The sequence below is a fragment of the Salvia miltiorrhiza genome, unplaced genomic scaffold (genome assembly GCF_028751815.1).
Source record: "Salvia miltiorrhiza cultivar Shanhuang (shh) unplaced genomic scaffold, IMPLAD_Smil_shh original_scaffold_180_2, whole genome shotgun sequence".
In the NCBI taxonomy this organism is placed as follows: Eukaryota; Viridiplantae; Streptophyta; class Magnoliopsida; order Lamiales; family Lamiaceae; genus Salvia; species Salvia miltiorrhiza.
The window spans coordinates 73,861-99,885 of record NW_026651494.1 but is presented as its reverse complement, the minus strand read 5'-3'; the positions used below and the strand labels follow the sequence as shown (position 1 = coordinate 99,885).

General features: G+C 35.7%; 1 protein-coding gene across 2 annotated transcripts in view; it reads right to left on the bottom strand.

The window, feature by feature from the left end:
• Positions 1-25,446, bottom strand: part of LOC131003214 (protein SHOOT GRAVITROPISM 6) — a 31,809-nt gene extending 6,363 nt beyond the window's left edge. The window contains exons 1-37 of one of the 2 annotated variants that reach the window (XM_057929688.1): positions 25,279-25,446; positions 25,081-25,171; positions 24,895-24,949; positions 24,660-24,791; positions 23,026-23,097; positions 22,480-22,570; positions 22,289-22,384; positions 20,865-20,943; positions 20,704-20,767; positions 17,644-17,747; positions 17,324-17,432; positions 16,695-16,784; positions 15,952-16,029; positions 15,712-15,779; positions 15,530-15,629; positions 15,272-15,448; positions 14,673-14,762; positions 14,497-14,562; positions 14,251-14,349; positions 14,097-14,171; positions 12,485-12,544; positions 8,603-8,692; positions 7,938-8,059; positions 7,121-7,250; positions 6,921-7,000; positions 5,547-5,682; positions 4,742-4,823; positions 3,981-4,126; positions 3,292-3,372; positions 3,113-3,213; positions 2,294-2,532; positions 2,093-2,202; positions 1,832-1,960; positions 1,607-1,681; positions 1,367-1,500; positions 1,201-1,273; positions 897-1,028 (exon numbers count right to left, since the gene is read on the bottom strand). In XM_057929688.1, the coding sequence (XP_057785671.1) occupies positions 897-1,028; positions 1,201-1,273; positions 1,367-1,500; positions 1,607-1,681; positions 1,832-1,960; positions 2,093-2,202; positions 2,294-2,532; positions 3,113-3,213; positions 3,292-3,372; positions 3,981-4,126; positions 4,742-4,823; positions 5,547-5,682; positions 6,921-7,000; positions 7,121-7,250; positions 7,938-8,059; positions 8,603-8,692; positions 12,485-12,544; positions 14,097-14,171; positions 14,251-14,349; positions 14,497-14,562; positions 14,673-14,762; positions 15,272-15,448; positions 15,530-15,629; positions 15,712-15,779; positions 15,952-16,029; positions 16,695-16,784; positions 17,324-17,432; positions 17,644-17,747; positions 20,704-20,767; positions 20,865-20,943; positions 22,289-22,384; positions 22,480-22,570; positions 23,026-23,097; positions 24,660-24,791; positions 24,895-24,949; positions 25,081-25,171; positions 25,279-25,318 (3,696 nt within the window). In that variant the 5' untranslated portion in view covers positions 25,319-25,446. Of the gene's footprint in view, positions 1-896; positions 1,029-1,200; positions 1,274-1,366; positions 1,501-1,606; positions 1,682-1,831; positions 1,961-2,092; positions 2,203-2,293; positions 2,533-3,112; positions 3,214-3,291; positions 3,373-3,980; positions 4,127-4,741; positions 4,824-5,546; positions 5,683-6,920; positions 7,001-7,120; positions 7,251-7,937; positions 8,060-8,602; positions 8,693-12,484; positions 12,545-14,096; positions 14,172-14,250; positions 14,350-14,496; positions 14,563-14,672; positions 14,763-15,271; positions 15,449-15,529; positions 15,630-15,711; positions 15,780-15,951; positions 16,030-16,694; positions 16,790-17,323; positions 17,433-17,643; positions 17,748-20,703; positions 20,768-20,864; positions 20,944-22,288; positions 22,385-22,479; positions 22,571-23,025; positions 23,098-24,659; positions 24,792-24,894; positions 24,950-25,080; positions 25,172-25,278 lie in introns of those variants that run through there. The other variant, XM_057929689.1, reaches the window with a different exon arrangement.
• Positions 25,447-26,025: the final 579 nt, after the last annotated feature.

Here is a 26,025-nt window from a genome sequence, read left to right as displayed (position 1 = left end):
GCAACAATAGGACAGTTAGCACATAAGGACCCCTCGTAATTATATGAGAAAACAGTGCAGCAAACTTAAACTGGACAAGCCTCAATTGTTCATCTATTTGACAAGTATTGCTGTGTATTTCAACAAAATGATCGAGTTACCTTGCTACGGGAAGATTCCTCTTAAAAAAAGTAACTAAAAGTACGTGAAGAATGAAAAGAACGTCATTCAATATATATATATATAATATATATATATATATATAATATATATATATAGGGTGTGGTTTTAGTGAGAACTACATTATTTGTGAGAACGTGAGCACCATTAAAACTAATGCATCCATTATAAAAATTAATGCATTTGCTGTTAAAATTAATGCACAAAAAAAAAAAAAAAATTGCTCCCTCCAGGATTCGAACCCAGGTGATGCATTCATCCTACAAGATGATGCATCCACCGTAGATCTTGATGATGAATGGCTGAAAATGGTTCTCCGTTCTTAGTTTATTTAGTGGTTCTTACTTGAACCTCTCCCTATATATATATATATATATATATATATATATATATATATATATATATATATAAAATCAAACTCAAAGTAATTAAAAGAACGTCATTCAATATATAACGTTAGAAAATAATGCAAAGAATTACCAAAGAAAGGAAATATGTGAATTCAAACCTAATACGCACAGAAAGGTCAAATAATATATACATATATATATATACACACACACATATGTGTGTTTGTGTGTGTGTTAAATACATCACGAGTTTGCAGGTTTTAGGACAGAAGTAAAACAACAGCATTGATGAAGATTTCAAACTTATCAAAGGAGTGATGCAAAAAACATCCCCAAAAATTGTATGATGGCAATTAAACATATATAGGCTGCAAAGTAGGAATTTACATGAAATGCATCTTGTACTGGCCAGCCCCCACGTAATCTAGATACATCTTTTGTGGCTATGTCTCTCTCAGCTGCAGACAATACTTCATCAAAAACAATTCTTGAGGACGTATTCTCAGCAAGAGAAGATATCTTTCTAGAGTCAAAAGAAACTACTCATACGACCAGATTAAATCATTTGGATCCAAATCATTTACAGCTTTCATGAGCCAATAAGATAACCAATAAATAATCATGAATATCAACAGCAGAAGAATCTTTCACCACCATGACCAGGTAAATGAAAAATAAATAAGAAGGATACAGCATTAAGTGTTTCTTGGCGTAGATACTTCTCAGTTACATGGTTCGTAGCAGAAAGCAAGGATTGCGTCGTCCTGATGACACATGCATAAGGATCTAAGTCAATAGAATTGCTCATTTATTTCATAAAATCAAATTAGGCTTCAGTCTCAATTGTCTCATTCCACCTTGAGATATCAGTGTCATTCAGCTCCCTACCCCTCTTAGTGATAAACTCAATCACAGCTTGAATTGCACCTTCGGCAGACTGTCTGACCTTGTCACATATAGCTGATGAGCTACAATATAGGGCGGCAACAAGCTATAAAAAATTGAGATGAGACAAGGTTAGGGCACTTTTCAGAAGCCTTTTAACTATCTCTGAAAGTTAATACATACACAGAAGATTAAAACGATTAAATTCTTACCTCATCCTTAGTAAATAATATGCACACAGATGAAACGACCCTGTTGAACACCTCTGACGGATCAAGTGATGCGTCCTTATATGCAAAAGAAGTAGTGAGGAAGACTGACTACTCTTGAATTGGAAGCAGAAATTTAGAGCAAGAAACCCATCCTGCCTTTCTGCTTTCTGTTAAAGAAGTATGATAAAGTAAAGTATCAAAGAAGAGAGTTATGAGTTGACTTACACTCCTCAAAATAGCAATCACATCCTCAAGTGCTGATAGAGCTCCATAACACAATTCAATGTCAAGTCCAATACTAGAGTTCGCAGACCTCGGTAATGAAAGGGATGTACTAAAAAATAAATCAAGAATCTGCAGATAGAGAGCATGGTCAAAATATATATAATCAGAAATAGGTCAGCAGAAAAATGAGATAAACACCATACATCATGTAATGCGGTTCTTGAATAAAGTAGAGAAGGTAAGGCATCACAAGTTACTGACCTGCACAGAGTTTTTTCTAACTTCAGGATTTGTATCTGCACAGCGTGACAGATATACCATGATTCTCTCTCCTAAACACAGAGCATCACGACTCGGGGATACAAATGCGCCTGAAAAAAAGAAAAGAAAAAACAGAATATCTTAAGCTTGAAATCACAGATGAACGGTCAAAAGCAGAGAGAGAGAGAGAGAGAGACTAACTTGGTAAATTAGAAAAATTGTTATTCAAAACACGATCAATTCGTTTGTTATGGGTGCAACTTCCTTGGCAACCCAGTGCACAGTAACCACTAACACATATAGTCCGGAACTTCTGAAGCATCTCATATGCCGCAAGACAGCCTCTTTTTCTCTGATATTCCACAGAGGAAGAAACATATGGATCAATCTGTCTCAATATATGCAGTAGCTGTTCTGCTCGACTTCTTCCATCCTCCCCACTAATGAGAAAAAAGCGTTAAAACAGCATATGACTGTATGCACGGGCATAGTACTATACCAACAAACTTGATGACAACACACCCACATCTTAGCTCATGCAACATGACTAATCAAAATAATCAGTAAACTGATGAAGAAATGCATATATCTTAAATTGATATTTTCATTAAACTGGAAGAACATTTTCTGAAACACTCTCGAAGGCTGCGGCCCCTATTTATCTAGGAAGAAAAAGAATCTGCCGGATATTTTCCAAGCCTTACAAAGAAAAATAGAACAAAATCCCCACTGATCTATCTAAAGAATAAGAAAATACAAAGAACACAATAGTTTCTTCACAAGACATGTGATTAGAAAAAGAAGATCAGACTAGATCATATACACTTGAAGAAATTAAACTATATCTTAAAGCACATTGTCCTAGAAATGTCCCCTTTACAGACCAAGTGCCATGCAACAAATCGGAGCGCAAGGCCTTCAATGAATCTGTGTCAAACATATATAAATATCTATAGAGTAATCTTTCAAAACTCAAGCCAAACCAAAAATCTAGACCAAGCAATATTTGAAGGAAAGTACCTTGTAACTAGGATTGCACAGAGAAGAGTAGTAAGATTGTGTATGAGACCATTAATAACATCAGGGGGATCATCTGGTAAACCAAAGAATCCCAAAGTGGCCTGTCAATAATGTAAAAATACTCAGCACCATAACCAAATAGTTGTTGCAAGGAAAACTGCTTTGAGTTGCATCTTCACCTTCAGAACATGGTTCCTTGTTTCAATTGTTAATTTTGGCTCCACAGAAACCAAAGTTGTACAAGCACTTAAAGCAAGGCACTGTATAGAAGAATCCAGGTTCAGGAAAAACAGAAAGAAAACGCTGGCAAGGAAGATAATTATGAATGAGATGCACCCAGATGTCAGCTATAGTAAAAAAGATGGGGGCCGAGGATACAAGTATCAATATTGGGCATGCATATCTAGTAATTTCAGCATAGATTAATCAAAACCCTCGATATTAGGGAAAAAGATAAGGATGGAAAGACATGTTCTACAAAAACAAGAACATGCAGTCTTTCTTGACAAATCCATCACCCAACCCTTCTAGCTTGCTACTTTAAAGAGGGATTGTGCATCCAGTTACAGAATAATACTGTCACCTATTTCTAAGGCCAGTAACAGTTATTTTCCTTTAATGGATATACACATTGTCCAACAGAAAGTCCTTATTACTGTCAAGCGCTTCCAACTATCAAGAAACATTAATTATGTACTATTTCCAGGTTGTATAAGCAATGGCATATTCCAAGGAGAAGTTTCCAAATATAAACAGATCAGAAACTGGGGATATTCTGCATTGATAGGGTTTTTGGTTTTAAGCCAGCAGGTTCATGAAAAATACTGCATCAAATACTAAAAACAGATCAAGACTCCCAAAAATAAACCTGAGTGTTCAATAGATCCAGGTTAGAATCAGAAATTCCATCTTCATCATCTCGACCCATCAAAGTTAATATGTAATCAAGAAGCACATCTCTCCTTTTCAATGGAAATGATGTACCACTTTCAGCAGCACCAATAACAGCCTGACCTGCATTGTTGAAATAATATGAACATTATGAATTTATGATATAGATCAACCAAAGAGTAAGTACCTCATGAATTGTAGATTTACATCAGGCATGGCAATACAGAAGATGCATTATCATGCCATAGATGAATCGTGCCCACACCACATGTTACGAGAACATGTATAATAATACATTAACCACAGCCAGGCGACAAGGATGCACTATTTCCAGTAACATGAGGGAATAGATTAATATTTCTCATAACCTTTTCAATTATACAGATTCTTCAGGACCTAAGATCAGCCCTGGATCCCTCCTTGCTAAAAAGGCAAAAACCTCTAACTTTTATTGCTTTGATTTCTCCATTAACCTTGTTAAAGATGCATACACTTTGCAATCATGTGAAATAACTCATTTTTTAAACCAAGCCACTTCAATGTGCGCACACAGGAAGAGCAGTAGGAGGGGAAGGAAAAAAGCAATGGTCGTCAATAATTGATCTCCATGTTACAATATTTTGTACCAAATTTAATCTTCTAGACAAGAACACTTGGAAACAGAAGTTATAGAAGAAAGATATCATCATGATGGACAAGATAGGCCTATGCGAATAACATTAAAATGAACTTACAAACCTAGTAAATCAATAGCTGTGATAACGGCCTGCTTTGCTGTAGGATGGCGAACATTAAGAAGACGTGAAAGCATATTGGTCCCCTGTCATACAACAGAAAAATATATCAAAGATAAATTCTTTATATAAACACATATAAGCAGATGATATACGTCAAAATACAATAGACTGGGCCATGATTCCCAGCCCATCAAGCCAACATGCTAAGAAGCTGCATAACTGTTTCTAATGGTCATGTAATTGAATCAACTGACTAGGAGTTATCATATTATCTTTGAGCTTCTATCACTATTTCATTTATTTTAACTTATGGTCTTAGCAGTATTAAGTTTTAATGAAAATTTTGATACTATGTAGAATCTCAGTATTCTTTTGAAGAACAAAAAAGTTGTGCTCTTGTTCTTATGAGTATAGTATTCGCAGAATCAACAGAATTTGTTCCCTTTTAATTAAGCTTCCGCCTACATCAGTTACAGACATGATTTGAGTGACACCTATAGTAGTAAGGCAATTTATTATTGAAAACAAAATGGTTAAATCCAGTTAAGATGCATGCATTGGCACATCATAACCTTTCCCGACTGGATATAAGATAACTTTCAAGTAGTCAATGAATAATGCTTCACATGCTGCCAAATGTCATTAAGCTTCTGGCAGCTACAATTTCAATTCAAGTTATGCACTTACGCTAAAGAAAAACAAACATAGAAACAGACCCACGTTGAGCACAATCATAAAAAGATTCATAACTATGAAGACATAGTAAATCAATAAATAATAAAGCAATGGTTCCACTGGCACTGTACCACGAGTGCATCTATTCTGGCTTCAATGACTGTAGATGGAGCATACTTAGCAGCATAACCATACATAAGAGCCAAAGCAGCATGAATGTCATCTGACTCTTCCATTTTAGCTCTGTCAGAAAAGAATGATAGAATCCTGCAACGGTGATTGTGTCATTTGTAGCAAGATGCAGTGAGAGCATTGATATTTGACAGTATGTTTACACGCATATTTTATCATACTAAATCGAAAATACAACTGATCTCAAATACAATAGAGAGAATCAGTCCTGAGACGACAGACGACCCCAGTGTGTTATGGGGATGTAAATACCCAAATGTACCATGCCCTGTATATAACCAAATGCAAAATACTAGTGTGGAACCAACTGAAAATCAATGAGGAATCATTAGTTAATAACATTAGTAAAACTTTTTTTTTATATAAGTACTCCAATTGGTGAATACAAAAAATAATTGAAATTTTGAAATAATCTTAGAAATACATAATGTGTATCCTTTCATATAGGTTCTCTAGTCAGTGATGACTACTAGAAGTTCAATGTGGGACTGAAGATTTTAGATATATAGAAATAGAAAATCCACAAAATTTCACATATTAAGAATCTATATGTTGCAACCCATCTCCAACCCAATTAAAAAGTGATTTTTTTACTCTTTGTTCTCGTCCCAAACCGGGTATAGTAATACCAGCTAATTATAGGTTTAGTTCGAACAAGTTTAGAAATTATATAATCATAATTAAAGAGATATTATACTACTAGTTCTTATCCCAAACCCATAAAGTAATACCCACTAATTTCACGAACATGTTTAAATTTATAAAATATGTATATAATCAAATAAATTTTGTAATAGTAATTGGTTATCCATAATAATAAGTTTAAATCCAACAATTATACAACTTTTCCAACCAAATTTTACAACTTCCTAACCAAAAATTTGACTTAAATATATCCAAAATATGTGGAGCCTAAATAGAGATTTAGTTAATAAAAATGAAAAAATATGGGGATACCACGTAGGATCAAGGATTGATGTGAAAATGCTCATTAATCATATTATAGGTATGATAACAAGATTTTGCTACATCTTTCTTTATATCATGACTTAACATCAAATCCTTCAAAACTAACAAATCTTTTTTTTCCTTATCTCATGACTCTTTAACATCAACACTCACACATAATTTGTCTACTTCAAAGCCATCCCTATGACTGACAACCATAATTGTAATTCTAACATCAAAAGTTAAAACATGATCACACATACATGTATGTGATTCAGATCTTAGAAGTCAGATCGCATAAAAAATTGACAAAGACAACAAGAACCGTAGGATTCAAAATAAACTCATACGCTCCCTGCATTTACCTTTTAAAGAAACTATCACCAACATTATCGAGAATGTCTTTTAGCTTATCCAGAACTGTGTCCAGGTGTGATGCAGCAACCTTTGTGTCAAGACAGCAGCCAAAAGCATCATTTATTTAGTATTATCAACAGAAATATTCTTCAAAGTATTGAATTGATACAAGCATGCTAAGTAGCACTTCAATACAAATAATGATTACCAGTCCCATGGCCTTGGCTAAACCTAGCCTATTCACTGGCAAAGCAATGTTAGCTTGTGTGTACATCAAGTCAATCTTAGCATGGACATAGGATCTGTCGTGAACTTTCTGCAGCAAAATGCCTAGGCATCTGCACTAGGAAAAACCAATTGGTTTCAGCTCTCCATCTAAATATGTGGCAGATCACGCATACCAAAATATTTAAGCATGTAGCTTCATATAGGACTGAAGGACAAACAGTCAAGCTCTACAATTCTCATGAATCCAATAAATAATTATCTGAGATTAATACATTTATCCAGTTTCTCCAACTCAGTCTATTAAAATGGTAACAATCCAAAGACACAGTAACATCTTTTATGCATGTCAGTATGTACATGTACATATATAGAGAAAACAAAGAATCCTGACAGTATGCACATCTATTTTTGCAGTACCAACAATACCCAGCGCAAAGAGATATAGAGGAAAATGAGAGTGGAATCAACAGGACAAAATTAGAAGTCAAAAAGTATACAGAAATCAGCTAGTCAAGATGATAAGAGAACCAAACACATATACTAAAGTTCGTTTCACTAAATTATATGGCTGAAAGCATCAATAATCAAGATCTCCCCAGGGGAAACAAGATAAATACTTGCTATACAAAAATCCATGAAACCAATGCATCAGGAAAAGAAGTTGCTGCAATCTCTAAAGGTTCTCTCAGTCTCAGGATTGGGGTTATGATGGATTTTGAGACTGTAGATAATTTAAGTCGAAGATACAGTAGCACTTTCTGAGATATAAGGAAAAAGGGAGAGATAATACATCATACCTGTGAAGCAGTGCAGAATGCTCATCCTCGGATGAATAAAGTTCATACTGTTTAGCAAAAGAGTTCCCCAGAGATATCGCCCAATCAGGATCCCGAATCACATCCAATGATTCAGCAACAAACTGTTTCCACAGACAAAAATTATATCCCTATCCACAATAAAATACGAACCTGTATATCCAAACCATAGCAGCATCTACGACATAAGAGCAGAGAAGTGCACATGCAAAGTACAACTAAAGGAACTTCATCACTGTTAACAAACATATTCTTCCTTTATGAATGCTTCATCATCAAGAGAAACCAGCATGATTATATGATAAAAGAATCACAATGCAAAATTGTCAGCAAATTTTCTTGGGTTAATCATATCCCAGCTTTCAGCATTTTCCAAAAACATTTCTCCAACTCACGTTTTCACTTAACAACCACAACTTTGATTTATACACTGCATTACAGAATCTGACAACAGAATGATGAATCACCTTGGTGGATTCTTAGGTGAATCATACATCATTTTGATGCTTAGGTGGACATGAAAAAGTCACATATAATGAAAGTTGGGGACACAGACTATGATTAACCCAGTTCCCAAAAACTTTTTATGTCTATAATGGTTAAGAAATAAAATGCATCAATTTAGAAAGAAAGACGAACAAGCTTACATTAATAACCATGTCATCCCAAGTCTCTTGATATAATGGATCTTGCTTTAGGTCTTCTGGATCACTCACATAAGCTTTCATTTTTGGAATCTAGAGCTTGCAAAAGAAGACAAACACTTAGAAGAGAACGATAATTTTAAAACTATCAACAAAACATGTACATGCAATCTAGCTCATATAGTAGTAATTAAAAAAGATAGATACAAAAAAGGTTACATTCAGCAATATCCTCAATTTTACAACTATCAACTAAATATGCACATGCTATCTAGCTCACAATGCTCTTGCATAGAAAAGATGAATATTAAAAAAGGCTAGATTCAATACTGTGCACACAGTATGCTCAAAAACATTTACACGTGAATTAACATAAGGCATTTATTTTGTTGTAGAATACATTTGTATCTAGGTTTCACTTATTTATCTGTTGTTACTTTTTGGAATAGATAAACCTAGTAGAAACCCTCTTGATGTGAATAATATAGTTTATTCTTTTCTCCTAGAGGAGTCTAAACAGTAAACGGTCATAGGTTAATACCAAACCGAATCAGGTACCATTAACCGAATACAAATTTTTTGGCAACCGGTTCGGTATTCAGTAAGGAGTTTAAAAAAAAAACAGTTTTCAGTTAACCAGATAACCGAATCAGTTTAACCTATTAACTGATTTTTTTAGGCATATACTCTCTCCGTCCCCCATATTTATACCTGGAATCCTTCAACACGGACTTTAATAAAAAGTGGTTGAAAAGTTGTTGAATGTATTGATTATGAATAAAAGTTATTGATAGTGGAGAAAGGGTCCCACATCAAAGGAAAAAATACTCCCTCCGTCCCGCTATTCAAGTCCCATTTCTTTTCGGCACGGAGATTAAGGAGAAGCAAATTAGATGAGTTAAGAGTGTGGTCCACATGATTTAATTTGTATTTAAGGAATAACTAATTATTTCTAATTTATTATTATTAAAAGAACACCACACGAACACCAATCGAACTTGCAAGAACACCAATCGAACTCCAATCTACAATCACACGAACAAAAATCTGCAATTCTGAATCAACAAAAATCTGAACTCCAATCTGAAAAACTTGCAAGAACACCACACGAACAAAAATCTGCAATCAACAATTCCAATCTACAATTCCAATGTGAAAAACTTGCAAGAACAAAAATCTGCAATCAACAATTCCAATCTACAGATTTCGAACCAATCGCCTGCACCACCGCACCACCACCGCCTGCACCACCACCACCACCGCACCACCACCGCCTGCACCACCACCGCACCACCGCCTGCACCACCACCACCACCGCACCACCACCGCCTGCACCACCACCGCACCACCGCCTGCACCACCGCACCACCACCGCCTGCACCACCCAAATCTGCAACCCACCCAAATCGAACTTAGAAATCAAACGATTTCCCCCAACCAAATCTGCAACCCAAATTAGTGATTATGGTTTTGCAGAGGGTTAGGGGAGATCAGATCCGGCGGGGGCGAAGGATAGAACCCAGGCGGCGGCGGCCTCGTCGTCGCTGCCCTGAGTCGCCGGAGTTGAGGAAGGGGAAACCTAGGGCTTGAGGGCGGTGGCCGTGGATTGGGGCTTCGGCTGCCGTATTTCAAGGCACCGCTCCTCGCCGGGGCCGTGAGCGGCGCAAGGTGCGTCTGCGTGTGTGGGTTCTGTTTGAGTGAGAAGAGGGAAGGACAGATCCGGCGGCGGCGCAAGGTGCGTCTGCGTGTGCGGCTTCCTCCCTTGACAGATCCGGCGGGGGCGAAGGACAGATCCGGCGGCGCAAGGTGCGTCTGCGTGTGCGGCTTCCTCCGGCGACGAGCAGACGACGGCGGTGGAGACTCAGGCGCAGAGAGAGAGACGAGAAAAAGAGAGAGACGAGAGAAAGAGAGAGAGATAGAGAATAGAGGTGGCTTCAATTAATTAAGGGTTTATTAGTTGAATAATTAGTGATCTCATTTAATGTTAAGCATCCCTTATTATTTCCTTTTTAGGAAACGGGACATTATCGGTGGGACAACCCAAAAAGGAAAATGGGACTTGAATAGCGGGACGGAGGGAGTATTAAATTTTATGTGTGGGGTAGTATCCAAAAATAGAAAGGGCACATATTTGGGGGACGTACCAAAAAGGAAATAAAGGCATAATTTAAGAGACTAAGGGATAATTCTAAATCTAATTTCTAATATAACTAACCTAAAACTAAACCCCAACTCCCTTACTCAAGCACACACACAGTGATACAAACACCAGCCCCCAATTTCTTCTCGCCGCACCACCCCCCAGCTGCCACTCGCCGTCTGCCATGCCGCCCCCTCAGCCCTACCTGTTGCTCGCTCGTCGCCGGCCAACAGTAGTACAAGACAGCCAACAGCACAGCAGCTCCAGCCTCTAGCCAATCTCCGCTGGACCGTGCCGCCCTCTTTCTTCGATTTCTGAGGGTTTTTAGTTTTGCTCCATGAATGAAATTGTACGTGTATTGTATGTAGATACTGAGATAGAGATTACTACATTGTAGATTTGGTATTATTTTTAGGCGGCAGCCGCAACATTGTCAAAATTTAAGTTGTTTTACTTTTAAGGCTATAGGAATGCAGACAACATTTTTTTTTTTGATTACTTCGGATACCCGAATACCAAACCGAAATAACCGATTTGGTTATCGGAATACCCACTTCCGGTTATTGAATCTGGGCGCATTTTGGGTTCGGGTAACCTAACCCAAACCGTTCAACAGCCATATTTTCTCCTATACGTCTTTATACTTTACTCTGCGTGTCTCTACACTTTACTCTGAAACCTAATTTATTTATTTTTTTTGTTTTTTGCGCCGCAGTTGCCGTCCTATTTTTGATGTGATCCTCTTTGTCCTTGTTGGTCTGCCTCTAGCCACTGCTACTTCCTGATTGTTCTGGCATGGCTGTTGGGTTATGAGCCTGATTGTATTAGTATTAGAGTCCATGGGCGTAGAGGAATTCCAGTCAAATCAGGATTCTGCTTATTAGGGTTTTTCCCTTCCTATAAACAGCCCCTCATTGTATTTGTAGAGGGCACAATATCTTCCTCTGAAATTCTCTAGTGGAAAGATCCCTGGCTTGGCAGTGCCACCAGACATAGTATCCTAGAGACGAACTGGGTAACCAATTCTCGTGTGTTTTTCTTGTTTTCCGAATTCATAGTACATGTTTTTCCTAACAGTGGCTTCTCAATAACATGGAGACTTTGTGAGTAACACCATGTTCTTGGAAAATGCTAGAGCCATGTGGGATGCTTTAAGAGAGACTTTTTTCTCATACTAAGTCTCTCCAGTCAAAGGACACGCTGATGAAATTTTGGTTTATCATCCTGAGACGCAGGTAACCCAATGGAAGGATTCATGATGGCCAAATAATTATCCGGGTTAGCTGCTAATCTCTGGCCTATTCGAGATAGTTTAATGTCCAGTCATAACATTCCTATGCTATCCAATCCTGTCTTGTGTGCTTCGTGTCACCACTGGTCGCATTAATTCTGGTTGTTCTGATCATTCCGCCATGGCAGCTCCAGGTCATAATTCTCATGGTACTCGTGGATGTGGTCATGGTCCGTAGTAAATAGAAAACTTGCAAAGCAAACAGACCATAATTTATGCTTGGAGTTCATCTTTGATGCTACTCAACCTAAAAGTTACACAGTGGATCAATCTACCATTGTCCACCCACTCGGTTGGATAGTTCGCTAATCCCTAAACTTCATGGAACTAAAAAACACAGTCAATTACCTCAAAGCATGCATTTGAAAGCAGTCCACAAAAGCAGTTCACAAATAGAAAAAAGATATTTCTTTAAAAAAATAAAAATAGCAAACAAAACATCGAGCTGCTGTACCTCATCTTGCCAAAATAAGATCATATTCTTTGGAAATAGAGAAGATAACTGATTTAGGACCTGCAAAAAAAATATAGATATAATGAACAGAAAATTTTGCCCAGTTTCCATGTTGCGTTGTGATTCACTTCTCAGGGAGATAAATTATGATTTCTATAGATAGTGCTTCTAGATAAATGGCATCAGATGAGTATCCCTTGGATTTTACATGCTCAATGCAGGCCACAGCCGGAGTTGTTTTGAAATGATCATAAAAAAATTTGAAAGGACAATGCAATTTGTGGGCTCAGCTTGAAATAAAAAAACAATATCTTCTCTAATTGAAAGGCCAATCAAATGATAGCAGGAGAAGCAAATGTAATTGTTTTGCCTCCTACTACCATTGTCTATAAGCTCTACCTAGGAAAAGAAGAAGTTGCTCCAAGTATAGATGTTTAAATAATACATACTGTTCAACCCAATCAAATGGTGTCCACAGCATAAATCTATAGGACCAATATATGGGTGGTTTGGGAATAAAGCTATAGGATCAATATGGGTGGTTTGGGCATTGTCAAAACTCAAAAGAACCACTGGTTTCTCATAATAAAATTTAAATGATATGATAACTCTAGATATTTAAAATAAAGAAACCATCACATAGGACTTATGCTGTTCTGAACAAAATATAGTCATTGCGGAAAACTGAGTTCAGTCAATGTAAAACATACATGTTGATGACTTTACATAAGTATGGGATAAGGCTCCAGAAATGAGTGGATATATAGTATAGTGTTAATATGTCTTTTTAGGCTTTTAGCCACTTCTGACTTTAGGTTTTATTCTTTAAAAGCATATTATTTTAGTAAGCTGCTTAATGGGTTATATATAATATATATAGGGAGAAGATCAAAGAAAATAGACAAATGTAGTAAGAAATGGGAATGAATCTGTAACGTTGGATTTTCAAATCCTATGGCTGATATTTACCTAGAGGGGGCGAAAATTTACCTAGGTTCGAATCCTGGAGGGAGCAAATATATATATATATATATTACTATTTTTATTTTTCCTCTTTTCTTCCTTCATGATTTTTTCTCCGTTTGACTTCTTTCTCATTCTTCTTTGATCAAAACAAGACAACTTTGAAACACTGATGATAACCAGCTCTTACAGTATAGAAAGAGTCTGCACAGCATTCTAGGCACAAATGAAAGAGCAGTTTTACATGTAATGCTTCAACTATCCAGATTAATAGTAGTCGATAAGCCCTACATGAGGCCAAAGTCTATAATTCAAATGCTGACTACTATTAAGGAAAGAAAGAGTCTGCACTGTTCTCTAGGCATAAATGAAGATGCTTCATCTATTAAGATTATCAAAAGTCCATTAGATCATAAGTGATTTGATCATTAAAAAGTAAAAAATCTCTTCAATTAATTAAAATCAATACAAATTCTCACATGTGTAAGTGTACAACCATTATTGCAAGCAATACTTCTCAGCTGAATACCAAGTTATGGATCTAAATAATCATTCTTCAAAACTACATTATTGTATATATATATATATATATATATATATATATATATTATATATATATATATATCAGACAGTGATAAAGCAAACTTACCGCCAGAATATGAGTCACTAACTGCTCTCTCGCGAGTGGATTATGAAGAAGTACCACAAGACGTGCAAAAAGATCCTGAATTTTAAGTTGTGTAGGTGATGATTTTCTATCAGAAGAGCAATTCATATAATTATTTCAACAAAGGATATCTAACCTCCGGATTCGGAAGATCTACACGAGCTTTAAAATCAGAAACAATTGTATCACTCTGGGTACTTTTATGTCTGCATAATTCTGAGATGCACCTGCAAACCTGCATAAAGCATCAAATCACTGAGAACAGAAACATAATTTACATGATGAGTATCGTATTCCATCAGATAGAGAAACTAAGTTGGTGGAATCTTGAGACAAAATGCTAGAGATGCATTTTACGTTACAAATAGATTTAGTATCTTACTGTGGCAACTGCTCCAGTGTAAATCCGTGGTATGATCATTTTCAGTAAAAATGGCCAGAGCACATGCTGGAAGTTTCAAACACAATAGCTATTATATTAAAGTTTCAAAAATAATCAGAAAAAATTATTATGAAAAGAAGAGCAACTGACAAATGACACCAAAGGCGTCAATATACCTCCATTTCAGGAATGGTCACTGTTATCAAAAGGAGACCTTTTTCACAGGTGTCACGTAGCTCAGTTGGAGATACACCTCCAATCTTCACCTGTAAATGATCCAAGGGCTTATAAATAAAAAGAAGACTATGGGAGGACAAGCATTTAGATTTGCTACAAGGTCCATTCAGATTTTATACTTCCCCATGGAAGTTCTGACATTTGTTTTCTTCAAAATAACTCATTCACCATCTTTCATATTGCAGAAATACTACCACTAGTACCATTTGGCAACCGTACTTTTGAAGTCGTTGATGTTGTTCCTTTTCACAAGATATTTCAGTGGGCCAAACAAATTAAAGCATGATATCAAGAAAATATCTTCTGCTGATCATTCAAGTTCGGTATTCTTACAATAGGATGGCTAAATAACAAGTCTTACAATATTCATAAAAGTTGTAGTTCCTTTGATTTACAATGTAGCATATATATACAAGCACGCTCTATACTATGACGACATAAGTAAAGGATAGTCATTCTGCAGTGTATTATTATCAGATTTGATCAGCAGATGATCATGCTCAAACAGAGAGCCAGACATTCTAAGCAGACAACCAACCTCTGATTTCTTGTACATGAAAGGATTGAAAGAGCCAGTTGACTTCATAAAGTCCTTTGAACTCTCATTATCTGCCCCATTTAAATCTGTTATAGCACAGTGTCGTACCAAGTACTCCACAAATAACTCCCCTGCTGGACCAACCAAGTAACAGTGGGAAGCCATAACAACAATCAACTGCAATCGAAGATGATCAGGGTAAGTGCACGCCATTATATTGTATATGAAAACATTGCAACTTTGCTGCTGAGACACTACCTCAGAAAGTGCCTTGCAGACAGCCAAATCCCTCTCTTCTAACAAATTTTTCACTGCTTCAACTAGCAAAGGCCTTTTAGCATGCCAAGATTCAGACAATCTTAAAAAGGAACCAATGAGGGCATAAGTTGGTAGAAGATCTTGAAATCAAAAAAAATTAAAGAAGAACAAAGAAAGCTAACCTAGGTAAAAGATGCTTTAGGACAGACAGTGCACCAAAAGTAAGAGGATCTTCTTTCAACCTGCATTTCTGGAACATACATCATTCAGATACTATACATAAGACATTATCCAATCTTTTCAAATTACTTTTATTTCTGTCATTTCTTGGGGCTTAGGTGTTTTCATGTTCAACCTTACGTCTTATAGAAAAACAACTTAGAGAATTTGCACTAATATAATATTTTATAAATGTTACCCACATAGAGAAGGAACGCAAACATATCTTCCGGGTAAACCTGACCAACTGTGAGAAAGCAATGTTGAACTTCATTGTAGGTCTGCAGATACATAACATACACATCAAATAGCTACCAGAACAGGAATATAATTACAAGAAAATCCACCTTTCTAGAACTTACACTAGAAAAGAAAATCAAGTACAAGATCGTATCAGCCAAAAGCAAAAGAAAAAAATTATGAAGTGAGACGCGATCACTATAATGCAGGGGAAAATTCACAATCCGGGAGATCTCACGGGAAAGGTGGGGGAGTCCAAAACTATAAAGTTTCTTCATGCTCCAAGGGTATTCCAAGAGAAAGGTGGTAAAAAACGTGAAGAAATCCTTTTGCAATCCATCCCATGAATTTAAGTGGGGAAAAGACAGGAAAATAATAGCAAGAAGTAAACAACTGCCAAGTGCACATCGCAGAATATAATTATATTCTTATGTATAAACACTTCAGAGTAAATAGGAGAGTTGTTAGCATGTGGAAGAACTTTGGGATAGGGTAAAATTTTGGGTTGGGTGGTTGGTCCATAGAGACATCAAGGATTTCTTTGTACCTGATACTTTTAGACTCTGGTGAAGTCTTTTAGCTAATTTATGTTCTACTTTGGGATCTTTAACCGTTATCCTTCACTCTCTTTTGCATTTGTAATATATTCTTCTTCATATCAATTTATATATTCTTGTAAACACATCAGAACACCACTAGATTCTACCTTCAGTCCCACTGGAAAATCTGACTGCTGTTTATTGTCATTACTGATACAAACCACAGGAAGAAGTGTTGACAATATGACGGTGAGATCCTGCAAAATAACAACCCATATAAGACCATGAAATCTTGGAGGAAACAAGAGGACACGTTACTGAATCAAACAAACCAAGATTTCATCTGTATTTTCAAACATATACCTAAATATTATACCTGATACACTTTTAACTCAATAGTTGTTTTTGTTAGAAACTTCATCATGTAATTATCAACATAACTTTCTATAGAAAATGAACATTTTATGTAAGCTTTGAGTATATGTATTTCTACCACAACCTTCCAATGATTGTTCAACAGTAAACTGTCCCTATTTCATATTGTGGCAGTATGATCTAAGAAAACTTGAAGATAGAAAATTGTACCAGTGGTTCAACCACATTTAATAAGAGCATTGCTATTACTCAGGAAAATAAGCAAACCACAATTCTATAGGTAACCACAAAATAAGAGAAGGGAGACCAAAATTATTAGAAAGCTGGAAAGCTTCTAGGATGATGCCAAACATGCAGTAAAACATACTTAAAACCCCAAAACTTCATCCTTCACAATAGTAAAATCACAAACATATTCAACCTCAAAGTCCAGCAAAGGTGGGCCACTTTCTGAAAGTAAAGAAGCATTCAAGAGATTGTGGAGACTACATGTAGCCACAAATGCTGCTACTTCTTGATCTTTCTTATACCTATATTAACAAAAAAAAAAGGAGGGACGGAGAAAATTGAAAAAGAAAATGTTAGCCAATTTATTCAGTTGATAAACAAACAATACCAACTTCAGATAAGTATCGGTCAGCCGGTTTTAAACTATGAACAAGGGGATCTACAGCAGGAACATCGCACATTATTAGTGAACTGAGAAGATATATAAACAAACATATCAAGCTAACAGCTCACAGTTCCAAAATAGTGGGCACTAATCTTGGCAAAGCCGACTTCAATTGAGTCCGAGTAACTAGACCAACCATCTGGCCTAAGGCCTCAACTGTAGATACTCGAACCTGCAGAAAGAAAACACACTATATTGTTGACAAAGCTCTGGTATTTCTTCTAAACTTCAGCAGATATATTCACTTTAAGCACAAAAAGAATATGAAAATGTACTTTGTAGTTTAATAGCCAAAAAAATCAAACCTTCGCAAGTTTTTTGGACTCCAGCCAATTCTGAAAGAATTATCAATTAAGTCATACTTTTACCAATTGAGTAATTGTTCGCCAAATTATTATATTGCTAAACATTAGAAGACATGTGAATTTTGTTTCCAAATTATTCATCTTGCAAATGGAAGTGTCCTGAAAAATAAGGTAATACAGAAACAAGAATGCTTACTTAAGTGGTCAATTGTGTCCTACGTGCAATAAAGTCATTTGGCAATAGGGCCATCATTCTGTCCTTTACCAGGTTTTGATCGGATCAGATGCAGTGAAACTTTGTGGTGTCCAAGTCCTACTTTTTTAGGATGAGCATGCGTTTGAGCTAAAGTTCATCCAATTATTTGAAAAGGGTGTAAGATTAGGTATAGACCCTAGTGATGATTATGAAGTTTACTGATATCTCACATATAGAGGGTGTTTGGCTTAGCTTATAAGCTCCTTAAAACAGCTTATGAGCTCTTGAGATGTGTTTGGCAAAATAACCCCTAAACAGCTTATAAGCTGTCAAAATAAGTGCCACCATCTCATAAGCTCCTCAAAAATAAGTTCCCCAACCCCAACTTATTTTTACATAATCTTATAAGCAACAATCAATTTACAAAAACAACCCTACTATAATTTGTTATTTCCAACATATACCTTTCCAATTTTCTCTCTCTAATTGTAACGCCCCACTTTTTACTTGTGTTAAATGCTTTAAATTGAAATTATTTTGTGTTTGGAAATATGGATTTTGTTCTAGACTTGAGGGAGTCCGTAGTTGCGCCCTAGTTAAAATCGAATAGAAAAATATATACATATTGGGCCTTGAGAATTTTCATAGTAAATAGAATCAAAGTATTATCTTTTGATTTGGGCTTTTAGAAAAGACAAGGCTAAAAGAAATAAAATTGGTAAATCTCATATTTTTATTTCACAGTATTTTTATTATTCTGTATTTGTAATAGTTATTGAGAATAACGTGATTCCTGTTTGGCAGAGTTAGAGGAGTAGGATTTTATTATGGTTATAACTGCATATCGTATTTCACGTAAATATATTTATTAGACATCGTATGCGTTTCTTTCCTACGACATTCACGAAATTTCAAAACACTTTCTCGTTCTCTCCCGAAATTGATTGATTTTATCGTGTTCGATTTTTGAGGTGGGGAATTTATGCTTATTGTTTATGTTATCCATGTTGTTTATATGTTTTAATTTCATGTTTGGTTATACGAAAACATGTATGATTCTTCAAGAACCCATGGATAATAGATTATGTTCACGTTAAGTCATGGGGCTCGGGTTTCTACACCATCGATTAACATTATAAGTTCATGATAAGTCATGGGGCTCGAGTCTCTACCCTATCGACTCAAGCTATGATCAAGATTTGGTCATGGGGCACAAGTCTCTTCCCCATTGGCTCATGCTTTGCAAGAATTTTGGGTTTATGATAACGTGATTTGATTACATATTAAAACGTATTGTTTCTCATTGAGTATATTTACAATATGCTCACCCCTATTTTCCTTTTCAATTTTGCAGATTTAGGAATCAAAGCAGTCATAGAAGCCGAGAATGACTAGTGCGAATAGTTTATTATCTTTGTTATAATCTTTCAAGTTAATGGAGTTTATGTTTAAATCAGGACCACTTAGTTAGCTTTTCTAAAGTTATGGTTAATTTCTTTTAGGAATTGTTCAATTTAAAATATTTGTTGATGGTCGTGGCAGTACATTTGTTAAAGTTAATCAAGTTGATTTTAAATTGTTAAACTTTTATAGTTAAGTTTTTATTTATTTAATTGTTTTATTTAGTTTGTTAAAAAAATTAAGGTGTTACACTAACTAGGATTTTTGTAATGTAACTCACAATATTCTCTCCCTAGCTTATAAGCTCAATTATCCAAACACTTTCACAACTTATAATTTGTTGAGACATTACATCTTATAAGCTCTTGAAACATCTTATAGGCAGTCTAAGATAATCTTAGCCAAACAACCTCTTAGTCTTTTATCCCAAGATACAATTCACATCCATGCTAATATTTTCATGTCACCTAATTTTGACCAAGATAATAACTGGGCTTTTTTTCGAAACCTTACAGATCATTTATGCACCCCTTGTGATCTAGGTGTGACAGTGCTAATGTTTACCTCATAAAGAAAGTAGTTCCCTCCATATTCCAGGGTGAAACAAATTAAATAAGTAGTAGTTTTGTGAATACTTACTATTGTTAGAGCAATCAAATGTTGAAACCAGAAAGAATAACCCATTGTCCGTAATTTACGAGACAAGAGGGTAAGTAATTGAAGTTTGTAAACAATATAGGGTACTTTATGATCTGAATAAATCAATGAGGTTACCAGTTAAGGCACGGACAACCTGGCAATGGTAAAATGGTTCAATTTATAATCCTTTGAAATGAGTTATGTATGCAAGTAACTCTCATGACTAATACTAGAGGTCATCTTAGCCACAAAGACAAAAACGACACAAAAATCATCACACTTCCTGGCATAGTTACCGTATCTTAGCTCCAAAAGGTCAAAAGACAATAAGCTATATATAAAGAAGAAAAAGTGTAATGCCCAGCAAACAAAACTTCCATAACAATCTTTTAAAGAGATTCCCCACAAGGAACAAACTCAAAAGCATCAACTAAAAGATGTTTCATCAGACAATAAAAAATGAGTCAGACCAAATAAATTCTTTTAAATCGCAGAAGAGTGAACAATACACAATTTTAAGATTTTACCACATAAGAGGGAAAAAGCAATAACTGAGACATAAATTATGCATATTTCAAAATAGAAACCTTGAGATCCCGTGAAGTTGCCCAAACTCTCAATAGAAGCTCAAACGCAGAGTTCAGGAAAGACCTGCACCAAAATGGCTCAGCACAACCTACAGTAATTGTATGCAGAAAATGGTGTAATAATTATGCAGAATAGAGCAAAAGCTAGAAACAAGTCTTACATGACATCACCATCAATAGCTGTATGCAGTGGGAAATCAATGCCATACTGCCAACAGGCCTGACACCACGACTTGAATGCTGAAAGAGGACAAAAACTTTCTTTATGTAAGTAGAGTGTGCTGTAAAGTTTCTGTTGGAGTATCATAACGTGATGGCATTTATACAGTTCTACCAAGTACTAATAAATCAATAAAAACTAGCCTAAAATGGAAAGCAGAAAAAGAAGAGTTAATTGAAACAACAAGCATAAATGACCATTATGATCTTCTTCCTAATCAGAATCTATAGTTTCTAGGTTCTTGTATCACTGGGGTCCTATGTTGCTCGGACTCGGGTGCAGGAATGTGATCCCGACTCTTAACTTTTCCAAATTTAGGATACGGGGACACGGGAAAAAAGGATCCGAAATTAGGACACGGGTGCGGGGACACGTTTGAGCAATTAATACTCCCTCCGTCCCATTACTTTTGGGCACGGAGATTAAGAAATGTGTAGCAAGTAGATAAAGTAGGTTGATGGAAATTATTTAAATATTAGGTATAGAGAGAGAATATATTGCCAAAAAAGGAATGAGACATTTGTAATGGGACATCCCATTATGGAAAGTGAGACATTTGTAATGGGACGGAGGGAGTATTACATTTTTTTTATTCATGTAATAAATAATAAGAAAAAAAAACATTAGATAAAGTACTAAGCATTGCTATAATTATTTAATACACATTAAAAAGTTGAACCCTGAATGGACTTTTTTTTGTCAACAATAGATTCAGGGTTGAGTTACTAATTATTAAACAAATCTGAATGGACTCTTAATTTGAAGTTAGGGTTTCAAATGATTGGGCTTTTTTAAAATAATGTTTGGGTCCAAAAACTAGACCTAGAAACACTAAAATAACTAAAGATAAAGACATTCGCCTTAGTGCAGCCTTGCACCGCCTCAGCCCAACGGAGCGTGGAGGCGCCCATACTCAGAATCAACACAGAGACGGAGATTGAGGCGGTTTGGCGCCACCTCGCCTTGAGGCGCGCCTCAAGGCGATCGCCCCAATCATTTTATGAGAACCATTGCTGAGTCCACGTGAAATATGAAGAACCCAGTGCGTATTCGGCACCCGGCTCCATGTTGAACCCTACGTAGACAGGTACTCTCCCATTTATGGAGAGTCCGAGCATCTGGGATGTAAAAATTGTTTATTCGCCGAGCATGACATATGAAAAGCTAATTCAATTACAAGAATTACGCAATTTCACCCCTACTGTTGAGCACCAAATAGAGTTGTTCATGTCTTCAGTATTAGAATGGTCATGCTAGAGGCATATAGCATCCTTGATTCTCTTGACATTCATTACAATATTGGAACAATAGCAAAAAGAAATCACAAGCTACCTCGTAACATAGATGCAACAAAAGTTAACATACCATTTGCAAAAATAGGCCGATGTATGTCTTTTACATTTCCAAGAATAGGAAGAACTCTAGTAAGTACACCTTTGAGCCGTGGAGCGAACTGAAAAGCTTCACATATAAAAAAAAAATTACATCAACTACCCATTTAAAATTATATATGTATTTGTATATCAGAGCAAAAAAGACTAGAGAAGTAGGAATACCATCAGATGAAGCAAAATCTGCAAGTATTTGAACCATCGCAGGAAGAGCTGAATTTGTCCCAGAGAGATGAAGAAATATTTCTTCCATCATCTGAAAAAGTAAGTAGATAAACATGTATTGTATCTCTGCATCAAAGGTCAACATAGAAGTCGTTGACACTCGTTAACAGTTATGAGTCCTTAGCAGGTTGTGTAGCTCTTGAAAATAGAGTTGGCTAAAATGAGTAGCCATCGAACTGATAACAAATGCAAAATCATTCATGTCAAAGTAAAACTAAAATGTATGCTTTGCTCAAATGACGTACATAGATGATTCAGCTCCAACTCCAAATCAACTACCAATATTAAGGTTATGCAATATTTTTCATTCAAATGTCGAGGATCAAACTTGAAGAAGGTTTTAGGCTATCCAGACGAAATGTGAACATAAGTGCAGAGAAGTACTACGCATAATGGTTAAAGCTCAAATAGGTCAAATGGTAATTAAAAAAAAGGACTATGCTTCATTCGCTGAGTCATCTAAATCGGTCTGAGCAAGGAACTTACAAGGTCAGGCAGGTGCAAACCTAATGCAACAAGTACACCCGATGCAGCCTTTTGCCAATCGGCATTAAGTTCCTGAAGAAGGTAAAAATGAGAAACATTTCTATATTGCATTATCAATGTATACCCACAAACAAATGAAATCATTTGACCAAACAGCATTTGAATCATTAATACGCATTCTAAAAGGAATTTGTAAGTTGTGAACTGGATTTAGACAATTTCAAGCTAAAAAGTATGTGTCTTAAAATATACGATCACGTAGCCTATGCGGCTATGCACTTCAGAGACTTCTATTTTGCCCTGGCACTTCATTAAATTTTTTTATTTTTTATTTGTTCAGGCTATCTGAATATATATAAATAAATGTTAAAATAAGAAAGACAAATGTCCTGAAGTCAACTGAAATTCTGTTACTTTTCTCTAATTTAATTCAATAATCTTCTTTTTTCAGAATCTAAACTAAAACAAAAGTAAACATAAAGCAGATATTTAAATAAAATATAACTTTCCTAGAATTTTGAACTCTTTGCAGTCTACCAGGAACTGCAAATTTCACCCTTCAATATCATAATACATGTGGGTAAAGATTCTCTTATTGGTTTGTTGTTTTGGGACGTGGAGAATGTGCATCCAGATAATATCTAAGCTGACTGCATAGCAGTTTCTTTAGATGTTATCATAACCAAAAGTGACAAAAACTTAGAATACTTGTGACATAGCACATATTTACTGGAACCAGTAGTAGAAACAATAAAATAGCATTTACTGAACTGCAACTAATATAAAACAGTTGAGCAAAAAGTTCACGCTTCATTTCCAAGATATAGGGTGGTCAAAACCCCAAATATGTCTTGTATACAACTTCTATGATAAAAACAAAGGATGCTCCAATAAAAAACTTATCTACTCCGATAATTACAGGATGCTAAAATCAACATTAGAGGTAATAGTTGGATTATAAAATCTTTCTCAATCTCCATTTAGACCCACCCGATAAACCATTATCACCATAAAGGAAATCCAAAAGGCCCAAAACTATACATATGAACAGGGACTAAATCATTTAAAGTGCTCAGACAGCTAAGAAAGAACTAATGAGGCTCACAAATAGCATCTCCATTACTCTCTCAAGAAGCTCAATGAATCTCAAGAGTTGATTTGATTAGATTAAGTTCAGTGTTCTTAAAATCTAGTGCTGGTTCGGAGCTACAAAATTAGACATAGCAGATACGGCAAATAAGGTATCAAATGAACAGCATCTCCATGGCTTTGTCGATAAGATCAATAAAATCTGAAGAGCAGATTAAGTCTAAGTTTGCAGTTGTTTAAGTTTGCAGTTGTTAAACCATGCTGGCTCAGACAGTTAAGCTTTTAGACTTGGCAAAAACAGCTAATAAGGCATTAAATGAAGAGCATTTCCAATAACTCTCTCTATAAGACTAAATAAAACATTAACAATCAGTTAAAGTTTCTACCACATTTTCTGCATAGAGAAGATAAAAGGGGGCAGAGTAAATTAACTCCATGAATGTTACTAGAGGGACACAGAAGGTTCAAACCAGTGTTTAAGCTTGACAAGGTCGCAATGATATTTTTCCACACATGCATGCGTGTGCAACCTAGTTGTTTTGTACCTTGGTTGAGATTATCTCAGCAGAGGCAACTTTAGCAAACTTTGCCATATATTGAGGATCAACATCAGCTTTATTCAACGCACGAATTGCCACAGACATAACTTGAAATAATCCAGCAATTTTCCCAAATCTCTGAAATATAGGTACAATGCTCATTCGTTAATGCTGATATCTTACTACCACTTGACAATTACACAGTTTGTATAAAAACGAAGAGCATAAAACGAGACAGTACCCTTCTACCGCCACGCGACACGGTCGAACAACAATCAAGAACCAGAAGCGGATTCCTGTAGGCATTGAAGAAACCAATTCAAGCTTGAACATGACCCAAACAATTCATTCCATCACGATACAAACATCAACAGGCTCAAATTTCCAATCACTGAAACAAAATGGACAGGCAGGAGCAAGAAATTACACGGAAGCAATGTCCTTCAGAGTAGCGGCCGACGCCTCTCTGACAACCGGCGACTCGTCCGCCAACGACGAGACGAGAACTTGAACTGCCTCTGGGAATTTGAAAAAAACCCCGCACAACAATTTGGAGTTCAAACTATTATGAAGACATAAACGCAAAAATTGGTCGAAATTGAATAGGAATTGTCATCGAGCATACCGGGAGCAGGCACGGAATTGCCGGAGCTAGAAGACGCCATGAACGCCGGAGAAGACTGAGATCGCAGAGGAAATGATGAACAAAAATAATAAAAAGATTAAATAAAAGGAGGAATTAATTTACAATTAGCGCTTAACGGTGCGCTGTCTCTGCTCCTTTTTGACATCTTTTTAATTTTTTATTGTTTACAATTCATCAATTTCATTGCCAGAAAACAAAACTAATTTAACGTTTTACTTTTTATCTGATAAAAATGCAGAAACGTAACTTTGAACATTACAATTTTTTATTTTTATTTTCATTATTTGCCTTTTTAGGCTATTTAATTGGAAAATATGTTATTCAATAATGGCACACTTTTTACAAATCTTTTCCGAATAAAAACTTTTTATAATCTTTGTTTTATAGATCGGGTGGGGGGTTATCGTTGGCCATACCTGATATTTGTTACTCTTTTATCATTACATTTTTGCTTTAACTTATTTAAATATTATATATTAATGTGATGGAGCAGACCTAGAGAGTCCAACCCCATTAATAACACCATTAAAGCTAAAACCTACTCAATTATCAGAATATGAATTTATAATATACCTCTTATTATAAAAATTTTTAATGCCATCTTATATATAAAATAAATCGTGAAGCGATTTTCATATTTGCTTAACATTATTCAATTTACACTGATCATAAAACATCTAGCTATATTCAATTAATGATTTATAGATATTTATTACGAGAGTCTCC